Here is a 15780-nt window from a genome sequence, read left to right on the forward strand (position 1 = left end):
TGTAAGTAGGAAAACCTGCAATATCGGCAGTGTATCAAATACTTGTTCTCCCCACTGTATGTGATGTAGTACGCAATTTTCGGGGACCACTTTTTTGGCTCGTGAGTGCTACTTTCAGAACTACTAGCTAAAAACTATAGAAAAGTATCGGAGAATCTCTTTAACTTTCACAAACAATGTGTGACCCAATAGAGAATACAGCTATGATAGAGACTGAACTAATGCAAATGGCTAATTAAAAAAGAAATAAGAGCAATCTTCCAATATTGTATATTAGTTAAATCTTCACTCAATTCTATGACGTTGAAGATATTTTACAAAAACTTCAGACTTCTTTATCTTCTTTTTGTTTTTAAAACAAATAATGTTAGTCTATATAGGATATGCCAATGAAAGCTGCACTCTAAACATGCATGACACATACATTAGTAGGTAGTCAAAGGCCTAATCCAAACACTAGTCTAAATCAAACCGCTTTCAGAACAAACACTAGTCTAAATCAAACCGCTTTCAGAACAAACACTAGTCTAAATCAAACCGCTTTCAGAACAAACACTAGTCTAAATCAAACCGCTTTCAGAACAAACACTAGTCTAAATCAAACCGCTTTCAGAACAAACACTAGTCTAAATCAAACCGCTTTCAGAACAAACACTAGTCTAAATCAAACCGCTTTCAGAACAAACACTAGTCTAAATCAAACCGCTTTCAGAACAAACACTAGTCTAAATCAAACCGCTTTCAGAACAAACACTAGTCTAAATCAAACCGCTTTCAGAACAAACACTAGTCTAAATCAAACCGCTTTCAGAACAAACACTAGTCTAAATCAAACCGCTTTCAGAACAAACACTAGTCTAAATCAAACCGCTTTCAGAACAAACACTAGTCTAAATCAAACCGCTTTCAGAACAAACACTAGTCTAAATCAAACCGCTTTCAGAACAAACACTAGTCTAAATCAAACCGCTTTCAGAACTCAAGTGGGTTTCACTAAAAGCTTTAAAATGTGTGGTGTGGATAGATGACTTTAAGGCAAGGACAAACACAAAACGACTTAGGATAGATCTACGTGGTAAGATTGTTGCCCTGACAACCCAGCCTCCGCACCAAGCTCAATGAGGGGGATCCAAGAGGATGCTTGGATGGGTGACTGGCCGGCTGAATAGGGCGACGGTAAGTCATCAACTCATCTCAGCTCTTGTATCCTTCCACACTGTCATTTTGTCAATGAGATATTCATTTGAAAACCTCATTGTGCATAGTTAAAAGCCTTTGACAGCGATGATGACATGGTGTGCATAGCGACCCATATGCTACCATAGATTAGGGTTTTCCATGTTGATGAAGCCGGGGGATTTGCGAAGCTCCCAGTAGGTGTTGTTAGTGACCCAGCGCTCCCTTTGATTGGCATCAACCACTTTCCTGGGACGAAAGAGACGGGCAATCAATGGTAGGGAGTTGAATGGAATGGATAATCATTAGTGACACAACTCAGCCACACAAGTAACAGTCAGAGGTATTTCTATCTATCTTGGGGAGACCTTCCAAACCTACCCCGTTTCCCCCACTAAGCTGGCCTGGGGAGACCTTCCCAACCTACCCCCGTTTCCCCCACTAAGCTGGCCTGGTGGAGACTTTCCCAACCTACCCCGTTTCCCCCACTAAGCTGGCCTGGTGGAGACTTTCCCAACCTACCCCGTTTCCCCCACTAAGCTGGCCTGGTGGAGACTTTCCCAACCTACCCCGTTTCTCCCACTAAGCTGGCCTGGGGGAGACCTTCCCAACCTACCACCATTTCCCCCCACTAAGCTGGCCTGGGGAGACCTTCCCAACCTACCCCGTTTCCCCCACTAAGCTGGCCTGGGGAGACCTTCCCAACCTACCCCGTTTCTCCCACTAAGCTGGCCTGGGGGAGACCTTCCCAACCTACCAACCGTTTCCCCCACTAAGCTGGCCTGGGGAGACCTTCCCAACCTACCCCCGTTTCCCCCACTAAGCTGGCCTGGGGAGACCTTCCCAACCTACCCCGTTTCCCCCACTAAGCTGGCCTGGGGAGACCTTCCCAACCTACCCCCGTTTCCCCCCACTAAGCTGGCCTGGGGAGACCTTCCCAACCTACCCCGTTTCCCCCACTAAGCTGGCCTGGGGAAACCTTCCCAACCTACCCCGTTTCTCCCACTAAGCTGGCCTGGGGAGACCTTCCCAACCTACCCCGTTTCCCCCCACTAAGCTGGCCTGGGGAGACCTTCCCAACCTACCCCGTTTCCCCCACTAAGCTGGCCTGGGGAGACCTTCCCAACCTACCCCGTTTCCCCCCACTAAGCTGGCCTGGGGAAACCTTCCCAACCTACCCCGTTTCCCCCACTAAGCTGGCCTGGGGAAACCTTCCCAACCTACCCCGTTTCCCCCACTAAGCTGGCCTGGGGAAACCTTCCCAACCTACCCCGTTTCCCCCACTAAGCTGGCCTGGGGAGACCTTCCCAACCTACCCCGTTTCCCCCCACTAAGCTGGCCTGGGGAGACCTTCCCAACCTACCCCGTTTCCCCCACTAAGCTGGCCTGGGGAGACCTTCCCAACCTACCCCGTTTCCCCCCACTAAGCTGGCCTGGGGAAACCTTCCCAACCTTCCCCGTTTCCCCCCACTAAGCTGGCCTGGGGAGACCTTCCCAACCTACCCCGTTTCCCCCACTAAGCTGGCCTGGGGAGACCTTCCCAACCTACCCCCGTTTCCCCCACTAAGCTGGCCTGGGGAGACCTTCCCAACCTACCCCGTTTCCCCCACTAAGCTGGCCTGGGGAGACCTTCCCAACCTACCCCCGTTTCTCCCACTAAGCTGGCCTGGGGAGACCTTCCCAACCTACCCCGTTTCCCCCACTAAGCTGGCCTGGGGAGACCTTCCCAACCTACCCCGTTTCCCCCACTAAGCTGGCCTGGGGAGACCTTCCCAACCTACCCCGTTTCCCCCACTAAGCTGGCCTGGGGAGACCTTCCCAACCTACCCCGTTTCCCCCACTAAGCTGGCCTGGGGAGACCTTCCCAACCTACCCCGTTTCCCCCACTAAGCTGGCCTGGAAAAACCTTCCCAACCTACCCCGTTTCCCCCACTAAGCTGGCCTGGGGAGACCTTCCCAACCTACCCCGTTTCCCCCACTAAGCTGGCCTGGGGAGACCTTCCCAACCTACCCCGTTTCCCCCACTAAGCTGGCCTGGGGAGACCTTCCCAACCTACCCCGTTTCCCCCACTAAGCTGGCCTGGGGAATACAGTATGTCCTTGTAAATGACCATCTAGCCTCTTTACTCACTTGAAGAAGCGTGGTTCATGCTTAATGTCGTTCTCGTCTTGCCACTTCCTCCTGGTGCGCTGCATGTCCTCAATACGCTGCTTTTCTGAGGCTGCCATTTCCACATTCCCCTCCTCCAGGTGTCTAATGTAGAGAAACAACATCCCTATGAGTCAAATATACTGTCAAATGTTACTCATCAGGGAAATACACATAAAGCTTGTAAACATATTTAACCATTCAAATAATACCTCATCCTCTTATTTCAGATGTAAAACTAGCTTTTAGTCCTTTTTAGAGCTTCACTAATCAACCATTCTGTAAATCTATATCAGACCACAACAACAGCTGCATTGTGCTGGTTGGCATTTATTGTCATGAATCTTGTTCTGGAGGCAATTCCGCAGAGTGGTCACTAGCTGGCACAGCCACAAAGTCATAACATCTGATTTTAAACCTAACATTAACTACACCGCTAACCCTAATGCCTAACCCTTGCTTTAAATTTAGACCAAAATGCATATTTTTGTTTTCATACATTTTTACAATATAGTCAATTTTGATTTGGCAGCTGGTTTAACTAGCCTCCAGGGCAAGGTTCATGACAATAAAGGTGTGCTAGTTCAGTGGTTCATCCAGTCAGATCTGTATGATAATGGTACCGCTCCACCTTCTCTCAACAGGTGGCAGCAGTAGGTAGCACACAGTGCATTTCTCATACCGTTTTCTAGGCACAGTAGCTGAAAGTGTGATGGCGTAACGGTTGTATGTCTCTACCTTTGATCGGGTCTGAAGCGGGCATCTGTGGGTGGTAGCAGGTCTTGCATCTCAGGGCAAAGCTCATTGAGCTCAATGGCAAACCTGGTAAAGCCATAATACAGCTCGTAGTCTGTGGGCATGGACCCTGAGGAAGGAACACATGACATCACACAGATCAAGAATCAGTTCAAAGTTATTTTTATTTTATTTAAATGCAGACAATTACATTGATGGAAGCAACAATAAAGCTGATCCAACCCCTAAAGAAAGAAAAAAGAAAAGAATATTTAGTTCAAAGTCTTTTTTTCCATTGGAGTGGATTATTGACACCAGTGTCAACACTTTCTTTGATCCCGTATTATAATCTCATGTAGTAGTATTTTATGGTTTAATCTAATGCTGTTGTCTGCTTAACGATAGCGGATATCCAATTCAAATCGTCTTGCATAGCAACAGTATGATTGACGTAGTTACTTTCGTCAACATTAACTATGATGAAAAATACTCGTCAACTACCTATTTTTCCTGACTAAAACTATGACGAGACACCCTGGGGAAAAAAACGATAACTATTACAAATTACTTTTCATTTTAGTCGCCGAAAATGTGACGAGACGAGAATTCCACGTGAGACTAATGGACATTTAATTTGACATGAAGCTCCTTTTCATCTGTTTTGTCTTAATGCATATATGCTTGCAAAATATTTCATGCAATTATACAGGTTTTTCTCATTGAGATAACATCTATTTTTCAAGAGAGACCTGGCCTAACATCAACTAGAAACAATAATCTTTCTTACTTTCATGTAGGCTATTTTTGCTTTGATTAGGGACAGATCGAAATTTACTGGGGAATGGGAGGGGCTGGTCCAACTCAAGGTGTCATAAAGAAAATGCACCCCCCTCCCCAACGGAAAAAATATTTTTACACGACCCTCCCCATAGCCAGTCAAATACATGGAACACCCTCCCCCCTCATTGAATTAACTCAAAATAGTGTTTACGAACACAAATAACAATAACTGTAGTGACCTTGTGTTTATAAATGTGGATATCGACATAGCACAGTCGATGCCACACAGTGCTATGGGCCAGAAGGTTGAGGATTCTCCGTCCACCACAGACGAGCTCACTCTCCCTGCCTGTTTCATTACACTACGATCAGAGTCGGCTGCAGACAATGATCAGCTGGGAGGGAATCACATTTTCATTATTTTGATGCCATAGTTATAATTCTATAAAATATATGCAACACATTTATCACCAACAGGTTTCTGAGCCAATGCACCACACAACCAATAAACAATACCGACTTTGGACACTCCAATATCACGGTTTGTGTTTTCAACACCACAATAAATAGACTATGTCAATCTCGACAAACAGAAAATGTATTCTGCATGCCATTAAAATGTTTGTTGTTTTGTAATAGATGTCTCTTTCCATTCATCAAATGTCCACTGCATAGTTTGGATTGATTGATTAAACAATTTTATTTGTCAGCAAAAAACAATACATATACACTACTGTTCAAAAGTTTGGGGTCACTTAGAAATGTCCTTGTTTTTGAAAGAAAAGCAGATTTTTTGTCCATTAAAATAACATAACATTGATCAGAAATACAGTGTAGACATTGTTAATGTTGTAAATGACTATTGTAGCTGGAAACAACTGATTTTTTATGGAATATCTACATAGGTGTACAGAGGCCCATTATCAGCAACCATCACTCCTGTGTTCCAATGGCACGTTGTGTTAGCTAATCCAAGTTTATCATTTTAAAAGGCTAATTGATCTTTAGAAAACCCTTTTGCAATTATGTTAGCACAGCTGAAAACTGTTGTCCTGATTAAAGAAGCAATAAAACTGGCCTTCTTTAGACTAGTTGAGTATCTGGAGCATCAGTTTTTGTGGGTTCGATTACAGGCTCAAAATGGCCAGAAACAAAGACCTTTCTTCTGAAACTCGTCAGTCTATTCTTGTTCTGAGAAGTGAAGGCTATTCCATGCGAGAAATTGCCAAGAAAATGAAGATCTCGTACAACGCTGTGTACTACTCCCTTCACAGAACAGCGCAAACTGGCTCAAACCAGAATAGAAAGAGGAGTGGGAGGCCCCGGTGCACAACTGAGTAAGAGGACAAGTACATGAGAGTGCCTAGTTTAAGATATAGACGCCTCACAAGTCCTCATCAAGTTGCTGATGCTTTTTTCCTATGGGAAAAACGAATGCTATTTGTTGAATATAAGGAGTACAGTAATAGATTTTGGAAAGCTGAAATTCTCCCCTTTTCAAGGAAACCACTTTTATTTACCCTCCTTGACAGTTATGATGGGGAGAAAAATCAGCTGTAAATTGTTTAACCTGTAGCCAAGGCTTTATAGCCTATATGGTTCATTATGGCTGGCATTGGTTACAATCTGCCACAATATCAATATTGCCAGCTAAGGTATACGAGGGGATAGTAGGCCTAGTTGAACAAGGCTATCTGAATGTGTACATGATGGAAGTTAGAGGTAGCCTAAATATTCATTATTTCATATTTTAAAAAATGCACCGACTATTATGTGACTAAAATGTCTGTGACTAAAACTACACTAAAATAGTTTTAGTAGACTGATAATAACTAAAACTAACGAAGGATACAATGATGTGACTAAGACTAAAAGGTATTTTAAGATAAAATCTAAAATAGCTGCCAAAATTCACACCTGGCCTCCAGATGCATCTGGCAGAGGGCGGGACTCCACAGTAAAGGCCCTCGTGCCATTTTCCGAACAGCCGACGCACTACCTTTCCCTCTTGGTCCATCACAAACCCTTGAACCTCATTCACATTAGAACTCCAGTAATTTCCCTACAAGCAAAATGAGACAACAGTAATATTGTGATCATAAGATAAATAACATTCATCATCCACTGGCAAGGAAACAATATTGACAATAATTAAATGTCCAAATTGTAGTCAGCCAAGATAAGTGATACATGATTCACAGGGATGGTTATTTCTCAGCACATAATTGTCTTTGGACTTCATAGTAATTTTACGGGACATATCCACAGCTGAGTTCACCGATGTCTTACCTTGACGAAGGTAAGTTTGCAGATACAGGCACTGCTTTTGGTGTTCCTAATGGTGATCTCCCCGTAGTGTTCGATCCACCTTCTGCCGCTTAGGATGTTGTGCACGCAGGTGGTGACTTTGTTCCATTCATAGTGGTCACCAAAGCTGAACGACACAACAGCAGCAGTCAGGATATCTACAGTAATCACATAATAGCTTTGAAGTGCGACTGTGTCTTTAAGATGCTAACGTGGCCACATAATCACACAGAGCGTTAGAAGTCTCACAAGCTAAATAGCAGGGCCTGTGGAATCTCATTTTTCTGAGGCAGAGACACTTGTGATGTACTATAATCTATGTGCTTATTCAGCAGCCTTCACACATCCCTTCCTGCTCTTCTGTCTGAGTGATTCATTTCCCACAGCTCCCCCCTCCCAAACCTTGTCAAGGGCACTTTAATAGGGCGTACAGTAGCTCTGTAAAGCTTCCAGGGACCCAGAGTGGAATGATGGCTGTGGCAGGGGTAGGCTAGCAGGGACCTGAAGGCTTCAAGAAGGTAAGGCCACTTTTATGGATGTACCTCCTATAGTAAGTGACAGTGGGGATATGTCTTGAGGATGTCAGACTCTCTGTGTGTGTGTGTGTGTGTGTGTGTGTGTGTGTGTGTGTGTGGAATACCTTGGAAGGATAACATTAACGGTGCCAATCGGGAGGATTTCCATTGATTTCCCCCAGAATTTGTTTTTCCATCTGACGTCTGAGAAGAAAATCGGCAGAATTAGCCATTAATGTACCATCTTGATGCACAATGAAAAACCATGACCTCATTGAGGAAGTGTGTGTGTGACACTGTAATTCAACAGGTAACGTACCTTGCAAGAAGGTGAACTTGTTGGAATCAGCGTGACAAGCTGATATGGGTGGATGGTGGCTCACCTTCAAGAGATAATCAAACGTCATAACATCAGTGACAATACTGCTAGATTATTGCCTCTTAGAGGAATTCATTTTAGGTCCAGATACAAAAGTAGCCACTTCCTTCTAGAACCATTCTAAACGTATTGTGAGAAGGAGAGGGTGAGTCATTATATCGTGAATATCATGCGGACTGGGCAACCATTAACAGCTGACCCTGGACCTGACCCTGGACTTGGACCTGACCCTGACCCTGGAACCCTGACCCTGGAACCCTGACCCTGGAACCCTGACCCTGGACCTGACCCTGGACTCCCTGGACCTGACCCTGGATTTGAACCTGACCCTGGACCTGACCCTGGAACCCTGACCCTTACCCTGGACCTGACCCTTACCCTGGACCTGACCTTGGACTTGGACCTGACCCTGGACTTGGACCTGACCCTGGACTTGACCCTGGACTCGGACCTGACCCTGGACCTGACCCTGGACCTGACCCTGGACCTACACTAGCAGCAGACTGGGACAGTCTTTCTTTAAGCACACTGAAAGCCTACAGACCTGACAGGATCAGTCTGCAGCACAATGCAATACAATACTGCAACCTACAGCTCATGTTAGTTATAAATTGTGGGAGGCAACCAGTCTGTCTAGAGAGACTACATTTGACCTGGTTTTTTTTAGGGACATTTACAGTATTTATTCATTTCTTGATAACGTATACACACTGTATGAGGGTTAATAAGGTATTGGTAAATATGCCAGAGCCTGTATTCATAGAAGTGCTGATCTAGGATCAGGTTTCACCCTGTCCATTCATTACAATCTAAAATGCAGTACTGTGGGAACCTACCTGCTCAGCGATAAAACACATGCCCTTGTCCTCACGGATACATTCATATGTCTCTCCCAGTAAAGGGTTGAATGGCTTGCTTCCCGCTCTGTAGTACGTGGAGGAGTACCCTGAGATGACGAACGCTGCCATAATGGCCTGTAGCAGAGAAACAGCAACACAATCAAACAAAACGACACTAACTACATAAAACATACACAATGTCTTTAATGCCTTACGTTAATATGGCTGCTGCAGTTACACTGAAACACAAATTCTCCTTTTCTGAAAGTTATGCATGAATCATTTGTACATCAAATACTGCATGGTACCATAAAGTAACAGCAGTTAAACCCCTGGAACATACTGGTTTACAACATCCCAGTAATGAAATGTCATAGTCTCCAAAATGTTGTATTCACACACCGTCCTGTTATGATAACTAAGCCAGTAGAATGACAGATGTGAGACTGAACAAGGTGGACAGCTGCATCAGAGCATGATATTTCTGGTCTTTGTCTCTGGAAGACCAAGGCTATCTATCCTTCAGAATGGTCACTGTCAACGCCACAGCAGCGCACAGATATACACAAACTAACATGTCTGTCAGTACCAGGGACTGGGTCACGCTGTATGGGTTAGTGATGGGAGGCACTGGGTCACGCTGTATGGGTTAGTGATGGGAGACACTGGGTCACGCTGTATGGGTTAGTGATGGGAGACACTGGGTCACGCTGTATGGGTTAGTGATGGGAGACACTGGGTCACGCTGTATGGGTTAGTGATGGGAGGCACTGGGTCACGCTGTATGGGTTAGTGATGGGAGACACTGGGTCACGCTGTATGGGTTAGTGATGGGAGACACTGGGTCACGCTGTATGGGTTAGTGATGGGAGACACTGGGTCACGCTGTATGGGTTAGTGATGGGAGGCACTGGGTCACGCTGTATGGGTTAGTGATGGGAGACACTGGGTCACGCTGTATGGGTTAGTGATGGGAGGCACTGGGTCACGCTGTATGGGTTAGTGATGGGAGGCACTGGGTCACGCTGTATGGGTTAGTGATGGGAGGCACTGGGTCACGCTGTATGGGTTAGTGATGGGAGACACTGGGTCACGCTGTATGGGTTAGTGATGGGAGGCACTGGGTCACGCTGTATGGGTTAGTGATGGGAGGCACTGGGTCACGCTGTATGGGTTAGTGATGGGAGACACTGGGTCACGCTGTATGGGTTAGTGATGGGAGGCACTGGGTCACGCTGTATGGGTTAGTGATGGGAGACACTGGGTCACGCTGTATGGGTTAGTGATGGGAGGCACTGGGTCACGCTGTATGGGTTAGTGATGGGAGGCACTGGGTCACGCTGTATGGGTTAGTGATGGGAGACACTGGGTCACGCTGTATGGGTTAGTGATGGGAGGCACTGGGTCACGCTGTATGGGTTAGTGATGGGAGACACTGGGTCACGCTGTATGGGTTAGTGATGGGAGGCACTGGGTCACGCTGTATGGGTTAGTGATGGGAGACACTGGGTCACGCTGTATGGGTTAGTGATGGGAGGCACTGGGTCACGCTGTATGGGTTAGTGATGGGAGACACTGGGTCACGCTGTATGGGTTAGTGATGGGAGACACTGGGTCACGCTGTATGGGTTAGTGATGGGAGGCACTGGGTCACGCTGTATGGGTTAGTGATGGGAGGCACTGGGTCACGCTGTATGGGTTAGTGATGGGAGGCACTGGGTCACGCTGTATGGGTTAGTGATGGGAGGCACTGGGTCACGCTGTATGGGTTAGTGATGGGAGGCACTGGGTCACGCTGTATGGGTTAGTGATGGGAGACACTGGGTCACGCTGTATGGGTTAGTGATGGGAGGCACTGGGTCACGCTGTATGGGTTAGTGATGGGAGGCACTGGGTCACGCTGTATGGGTTAGTGATGGGAGACACTGGGTCACGCTGTATGGGTTAGTGATGGGAGACACTGGGTCACGCTGTATGGGTTAGTGATGGGAGGCACTGGGTCACGCTGTATGGGTTAGTGATGGGAGGCACTGGGTCACGCTGTATGGGTTAGTGATGGGAGACACTGGGTCACGCTGTATGGGTTAGTGATGGGAGGCACTGGGTCACGCTGTATGGGTTAGTGATGGGAGACACTGGGTCACGCTGTATGGGTTAGTGATGGGAGGCACTGGGTCACGCTGTATGGGTTAGTGATGGGAGGCACTGGGTCACGCTGTATGGGTTAGTGATGGGAGGCACTGGGTCACGCTGTATGGGTTAGTGATGGGAGGCACTGGGTCACGCTGTATGGGTTAGTGATGGGAGGCACTGGGTCACGCTGTATGGGTTAGTGATGGGAGGCACTGGGTCACGCTGTATGGGTTAGTGATGGGAGACACTGGGTCACGCTGTATGGGTTAGTGATGGGAGACACTGGGTCACGCTGTATGGGTTAGTGATGGGAGGCACTGGGTCACGCTGTATGGGTTAGTGATGGGAGGCACTGGGTCACGCTGTATGGGTTAGTGATGGGAGGCACTGGGTCACGCTGTATGGGTTAGTGATGGTAATGTCTATGGTTGCTAATGCATCCTAATATAAAGAGGTTTTACATCGTCTGATGAGTCTCTGTGGTATGTTTCCTCTGTGTTAGCTGGTTGACTGGGTCACATCATCACTAAGAGTTACAGTAATGTGCCATTTCGTCATACCTTGTGGTGGTAGAGAATGCAGAGTTATACTGGTGGCCTTTTCAGAACTGTAACCATGAAGCTTTATACGACTCAGAGGGGTGAGTCTTTGGGCCGTACCATGAGTTCATACTCAGAGGGGTGAGTGTTTGGGCCGTACCATGAGTTCATACTCAGAGGGGTTAGTCTTTGGGCCGTACCATGAGTTCATACTCAGAGGGGTGAGTCTTTGGGCCGTACCATGAGTTCATACTCAGAGGGGTTAGTCTTTGGGCCGTACCATGAGTTCATACTCAGAGGGGTGAGTGTTTGGGCAGTACCATGAGTTCATACTCAGAGGGGTGAGTCGGTGGGCCGTACCATGCGTTCATACACAGAGGTGAGTGTTTGGGCCGTACCATGCGTTTATACGTAGATAGGTGAGTGCTTGGGCCGTACCATGCGTTCATACACAGAGGTGAGTGTTTGGGCCGTACCATGCGTTCATAGGGGTCCTCCGTATCGGCAGCCCTGTCTAGCAGCTCAGTGTACTCCAGCTCTTCACACATGTGCTGCAGGGTGTTGAGGGGCTCATTGAGCTCCACAGGCATGGACACCTTGGACAGGTCCTTCCCTATGTTGTTCCTCAGGATGTTCCACAGGTTGATGTTGCTGCAGTCTGGCGAGGGGGCGGGGAGACACGGGCGTCGCCCGTTACGGAAGGCACTTCCAGCCAGGTCTCCGTTCGGCACTGAAACCAGAAGTACAGTACTGTCACGGACCATCGTCAGGACTGATGACTGTCTGAACTACAAGGCTTTGTGAAAATCCTAATCCTTGCATCTCATAATAGCCACAGGTAGTTCATGACTGGAACATAGTCGAAGGATGAAGGGTTAGAATAGAAGATAGAGGCATTCCTACACTTCACATAGCTTTCATATGCCCTGAGTGCAGCTGTTGGCACACAGAGAGGCCTGCAAGGTAAATCCCCCCCACCCCCACCCCCACACACACACTGTAATGGAAGGAGAGGCCTGCAAGGTAAATCCCCCCCACCCCCACCCCCACACACACACACTGTAATGGAAGGAGAGGCCTGCAAGGTAAATCCCCCCCACCCCCACCCCCACACACACACACTGTAATGGAAGGAGAGGCCTGCAAGGTAAATCCCCCCCACCCACACACACTGTAATGGAAGGAGAGGCCTGCAAGGCAAATCCCCCCCACCCCCACCCCCACACACACACTGTAATGGAAGGAGAGGCCTGCAAGGTAAATCCCCCCCACCCCCACACACACACACTGTAATGGAAGGAGAGGCCTGCAAGGTAAATCCCCCCCACCCCCACACACACACACTGTAATGGAAGGAGAGGCCTGCAAGGTAAATCCCCCCCCACCCCCACACACACACACTGTAATGGAAGGAGAGGCCTGCAAGGTAAATCCCCCCCACCCCCACCCCCCCCACACACACACTGTAATGGAAGGAGAGGCCTGCAAGGTAAATCCCCCCCACCCCCACACCCCCCACACACACACTGTAATGGAAGGAGAGGCCTGCAAGGTAAATCCCCCCCACCCACACCCCCACCCCCCACACACACACTGTAATGGAAGGAGAGGCCTGCAAGGTAAATCCCCCCCACCCCCACCCCCACACACACACTGTAATGGAAGGAGAGGCCTGCAAGGTAAATCCCCCCACCCCCACCCCCACACACACATACTGTAATGGAAGGAGAGGCCTGCAAGGTAAATCCCCCCCACCCCCACCCACCCACACACACTGTAATGGAAGGAGAGGCCTGCAAGGTAAATCCCCCCACCCACACACCCCCACACACACACTGTAATGGAAGGAGAGGCCTGCAAGGTAAATCCCCCCCACCCCCACACCCCCACACACACACTGTAATGGAAGGAGAGGCCTGCAAGGTAAATCCCCCCCCACCCACACACCCCCACACACACACTGTAATGGAAGGAGAGGCCTGCAAGGTAAATCCCCCCCACCCCCACACACACACACTGTAATGGAAGGAGAGGCCTGCAAGGTAAATCCCCCCCACCCCCACCCACCCACACACACTGTAATGGAAGGAGAGGCCTGCAAGGTAAATCCCCCCCACCCCACACCCCCACACACACACTGTAATGGAAGGAGAGGCCTGCAAGGTAAATCCCCCCCCACCCCCACCCCCCACACACACACTGTAATGGAAGGAGAGGCCTGCAAGGTAAATCCCCCCACCCCCACCCCCCACACACACACTGTAATGGAAGGAGAGGCCTGCAAGGTAAATCCCCCCCCACCCCCACCCCACACACACACTGTAATGGAAGGAGAGGCCTGCAAGGTAAATCCCCCCACCCCACCCCCACACACACACACTGTAATGGAAGGAGAGGCCTGCAAGGTAAATCCCCCCACCCCCACCCCCACACACACACACTGTAATGGAAGGAGAGGCCTGCAAGGTAAATCCCCCCCACCCCCACCCCCACACACACACTGTAATGGAAGGAGAGGCCTGCAAGGTAAATCCCCCCCACCCCCCACCCCCACACACACACACTGTAATGGAAGGAGAGGCCTGCAAGGTAAATCCCCCCACCCCCACCCCCCCACACACACACTGTAATGGAAGGAGAGGCCTGCAAGGTAAATCCCCCCCACCCCCACCCACACACACACACTGTAATGGAAGGAGAGGCCTGCAAGGTAAATCCCCCCACCCCACACCCCACACACACACACTGTAATGGAAGGAGAGGCCTGCAAGGTAAATCCCCCCCACCCCACACCCCCACACACACACTGTAATGGAAGGAGAGGCCTGCAAGGTAAATCCCCCCACCCCCACCCCCCCCACCACACACACTGTAATGGAAGGAGAGGCCTGCAAGGTAAATCCCCCCCACCCCCACCCCCCACACACACACTGTAATGGAAGGAGAGGCCTGCAAGGTAAATCCCCCCACCCCCACCCCACACACACACACTGTAATGGAAGGAGAGGCCTGCAAGGTAAATCCCCCCCACCCCCACCCCCACACACACACTGTAATGGAAGGAGAGGCCTGCAAGGTAAATCCCCCCCACCCCCACCCCCACACACACACACTGTAATGGAAGGAGAGGCCTGCAAGGTAAATCCCCCCCACCCCCACCCCCCACACACACACACACTGTAATGGAAGGAGAGGCCTGCAAGGTAAATCCCCCCCACCCCCACACCCACACACACACACTGTAATGGAAGGAGAGGCCTGCAAGGTAAATCCCCCCCCACCCCCACACCCACACACACACACTGTAATGGAAGGAGAGGCCTGCAAGGTAAATCCCCCCACCCCACCCCCACCCCACACACACACTGTAATGGAAGGAGAGGCCTGCAAGGTAAATCCCCCCCACCCCCACCCCCACACACACACTGTAATGGAAGGAGAGGCCTGCAAGGTAAATCCCCCCCACCCCACCCCCACACACACACACTGTAATGGAAGGAGAGGCCTGCAAGGTAAATCCCCCCCACCCCCACCCCCACACACACACTGTAATGGAAGGAGAGGCCTGCAAGGTAAATCCCCCCCACCCCCACCCCCACACACACACTGTAATGGAAGGAGAGGCATTTTTGGAAAGCTAAGGAGGACCTACTTTGTCTGGAGACGTTATCAGTCACGCTGGCATTGTCTTCTGAAATATTATCGCTCACATCGCTGACGTATGATTCATCGTCTGAGGCCTAGAGGGTTAGAGGAAGACAACAGAGCCACTGAGTCAGTACAGTATAGCACACACACACACACACACACACACACACACACACACACACACACACACACACACACACACACACACACACACACACACACACACACACACACACACACACACACACACACACACACACACTGCATTTTGCCCGTGACTAGAAAACTGCCGTCAGTGCTTGCTATCTCTTCTCTCTCTTTCTGCAGTCACCACAAGATGAGACACTGCAGCATTTCCACTTTATATATAGTAACATACAATGAACTTACTGCCGGTGGCAGAGAATAGCAGATTGTGGCTGTTGGTAGTAATGAATAGGGCCTGGCACCTGAGGCAGAGGGTTTGGCCCTAGCCTGGTGATGGACCTCCTTGGTGAGTAATCCTTCAGCAGGACTCTAGATAGCAGCACTTGGTTTTCATACCTGGGGAGCAGCCAGATAGGCCTCAAGGGTGATGGCT

The 15780-nt window shown here is 49.1% G+C and overlaps 1 protein-coding gene across 5 annotated transcripts in view; it reads right to left on the reverse strand.

Moving 5' to 3' along the window:
- Positions 1 to 15780, reverse strand: part of LOC106582464 (oxysterol-binding protein-related protein 6) — a 90968-nt gene continuing 75188 nt past the window's right edge. For 4 of the 5 annotated variants that reach the window (XM_045704867.1, XM_045704866.1, XM_045704869.1 and 1 more), the window contains 10 exons: positions 15205 to 15292; positions 12029 to 12282; positions 8878 to 9015; positions 7982 to 8045; positions 7788 to 7866; positions 7130 to 7274; positions 6758 to 6902; positions 4064 to 4190; positions 3308 to 3430; positions 1 to 1425 (listed from right to left, as the gene is read on the reverse strand). In XM_045704867.1, coding sequence (XP_045560823.1) covers positions 1317 to 1425; positions 3308 to 3430; positions 4064 to 4190; positions 6758 to 6902; positions 7130 to 7274; positions 7788 to 7866; positions 7982 to 8045; positions 8878 to 9015; positions 12029 to 12282; positions 15205 to 15292 — 1272 coding nt within the window. In that variant the 3' untranslated portion in view covers positions 1 to 1316. The remainder of the gene's footprint in view (positions 1426 to 3307; positions 3431 to 4063; positions 4191 to 6757; positions 6903 to 7129; positions 7275 to 7787; positions 7867 to 7981; positions 8046 to 8877; positions 9016 to 12028; positions 12283 to 15204; positions 15293 to 15780) is intronic. The other variant, XM_045704868.1, reaches the window with a different exon arrangement.

The sequence above is a fragment of the Salmo salar genome, chromosome ssa21, assembly GCF_905237065.1.
Source record: "Salmo salar chromosome ssa21, Ssal_v3.1, whole genome shotgun sequence".
Taxonomy (NCBI): domain Eukaryota; kingdom Metazoa; phylum Chordata; class Actinopteri; order Salmoniformes; family Salmonidae; genus Salmo; species Salmo salar.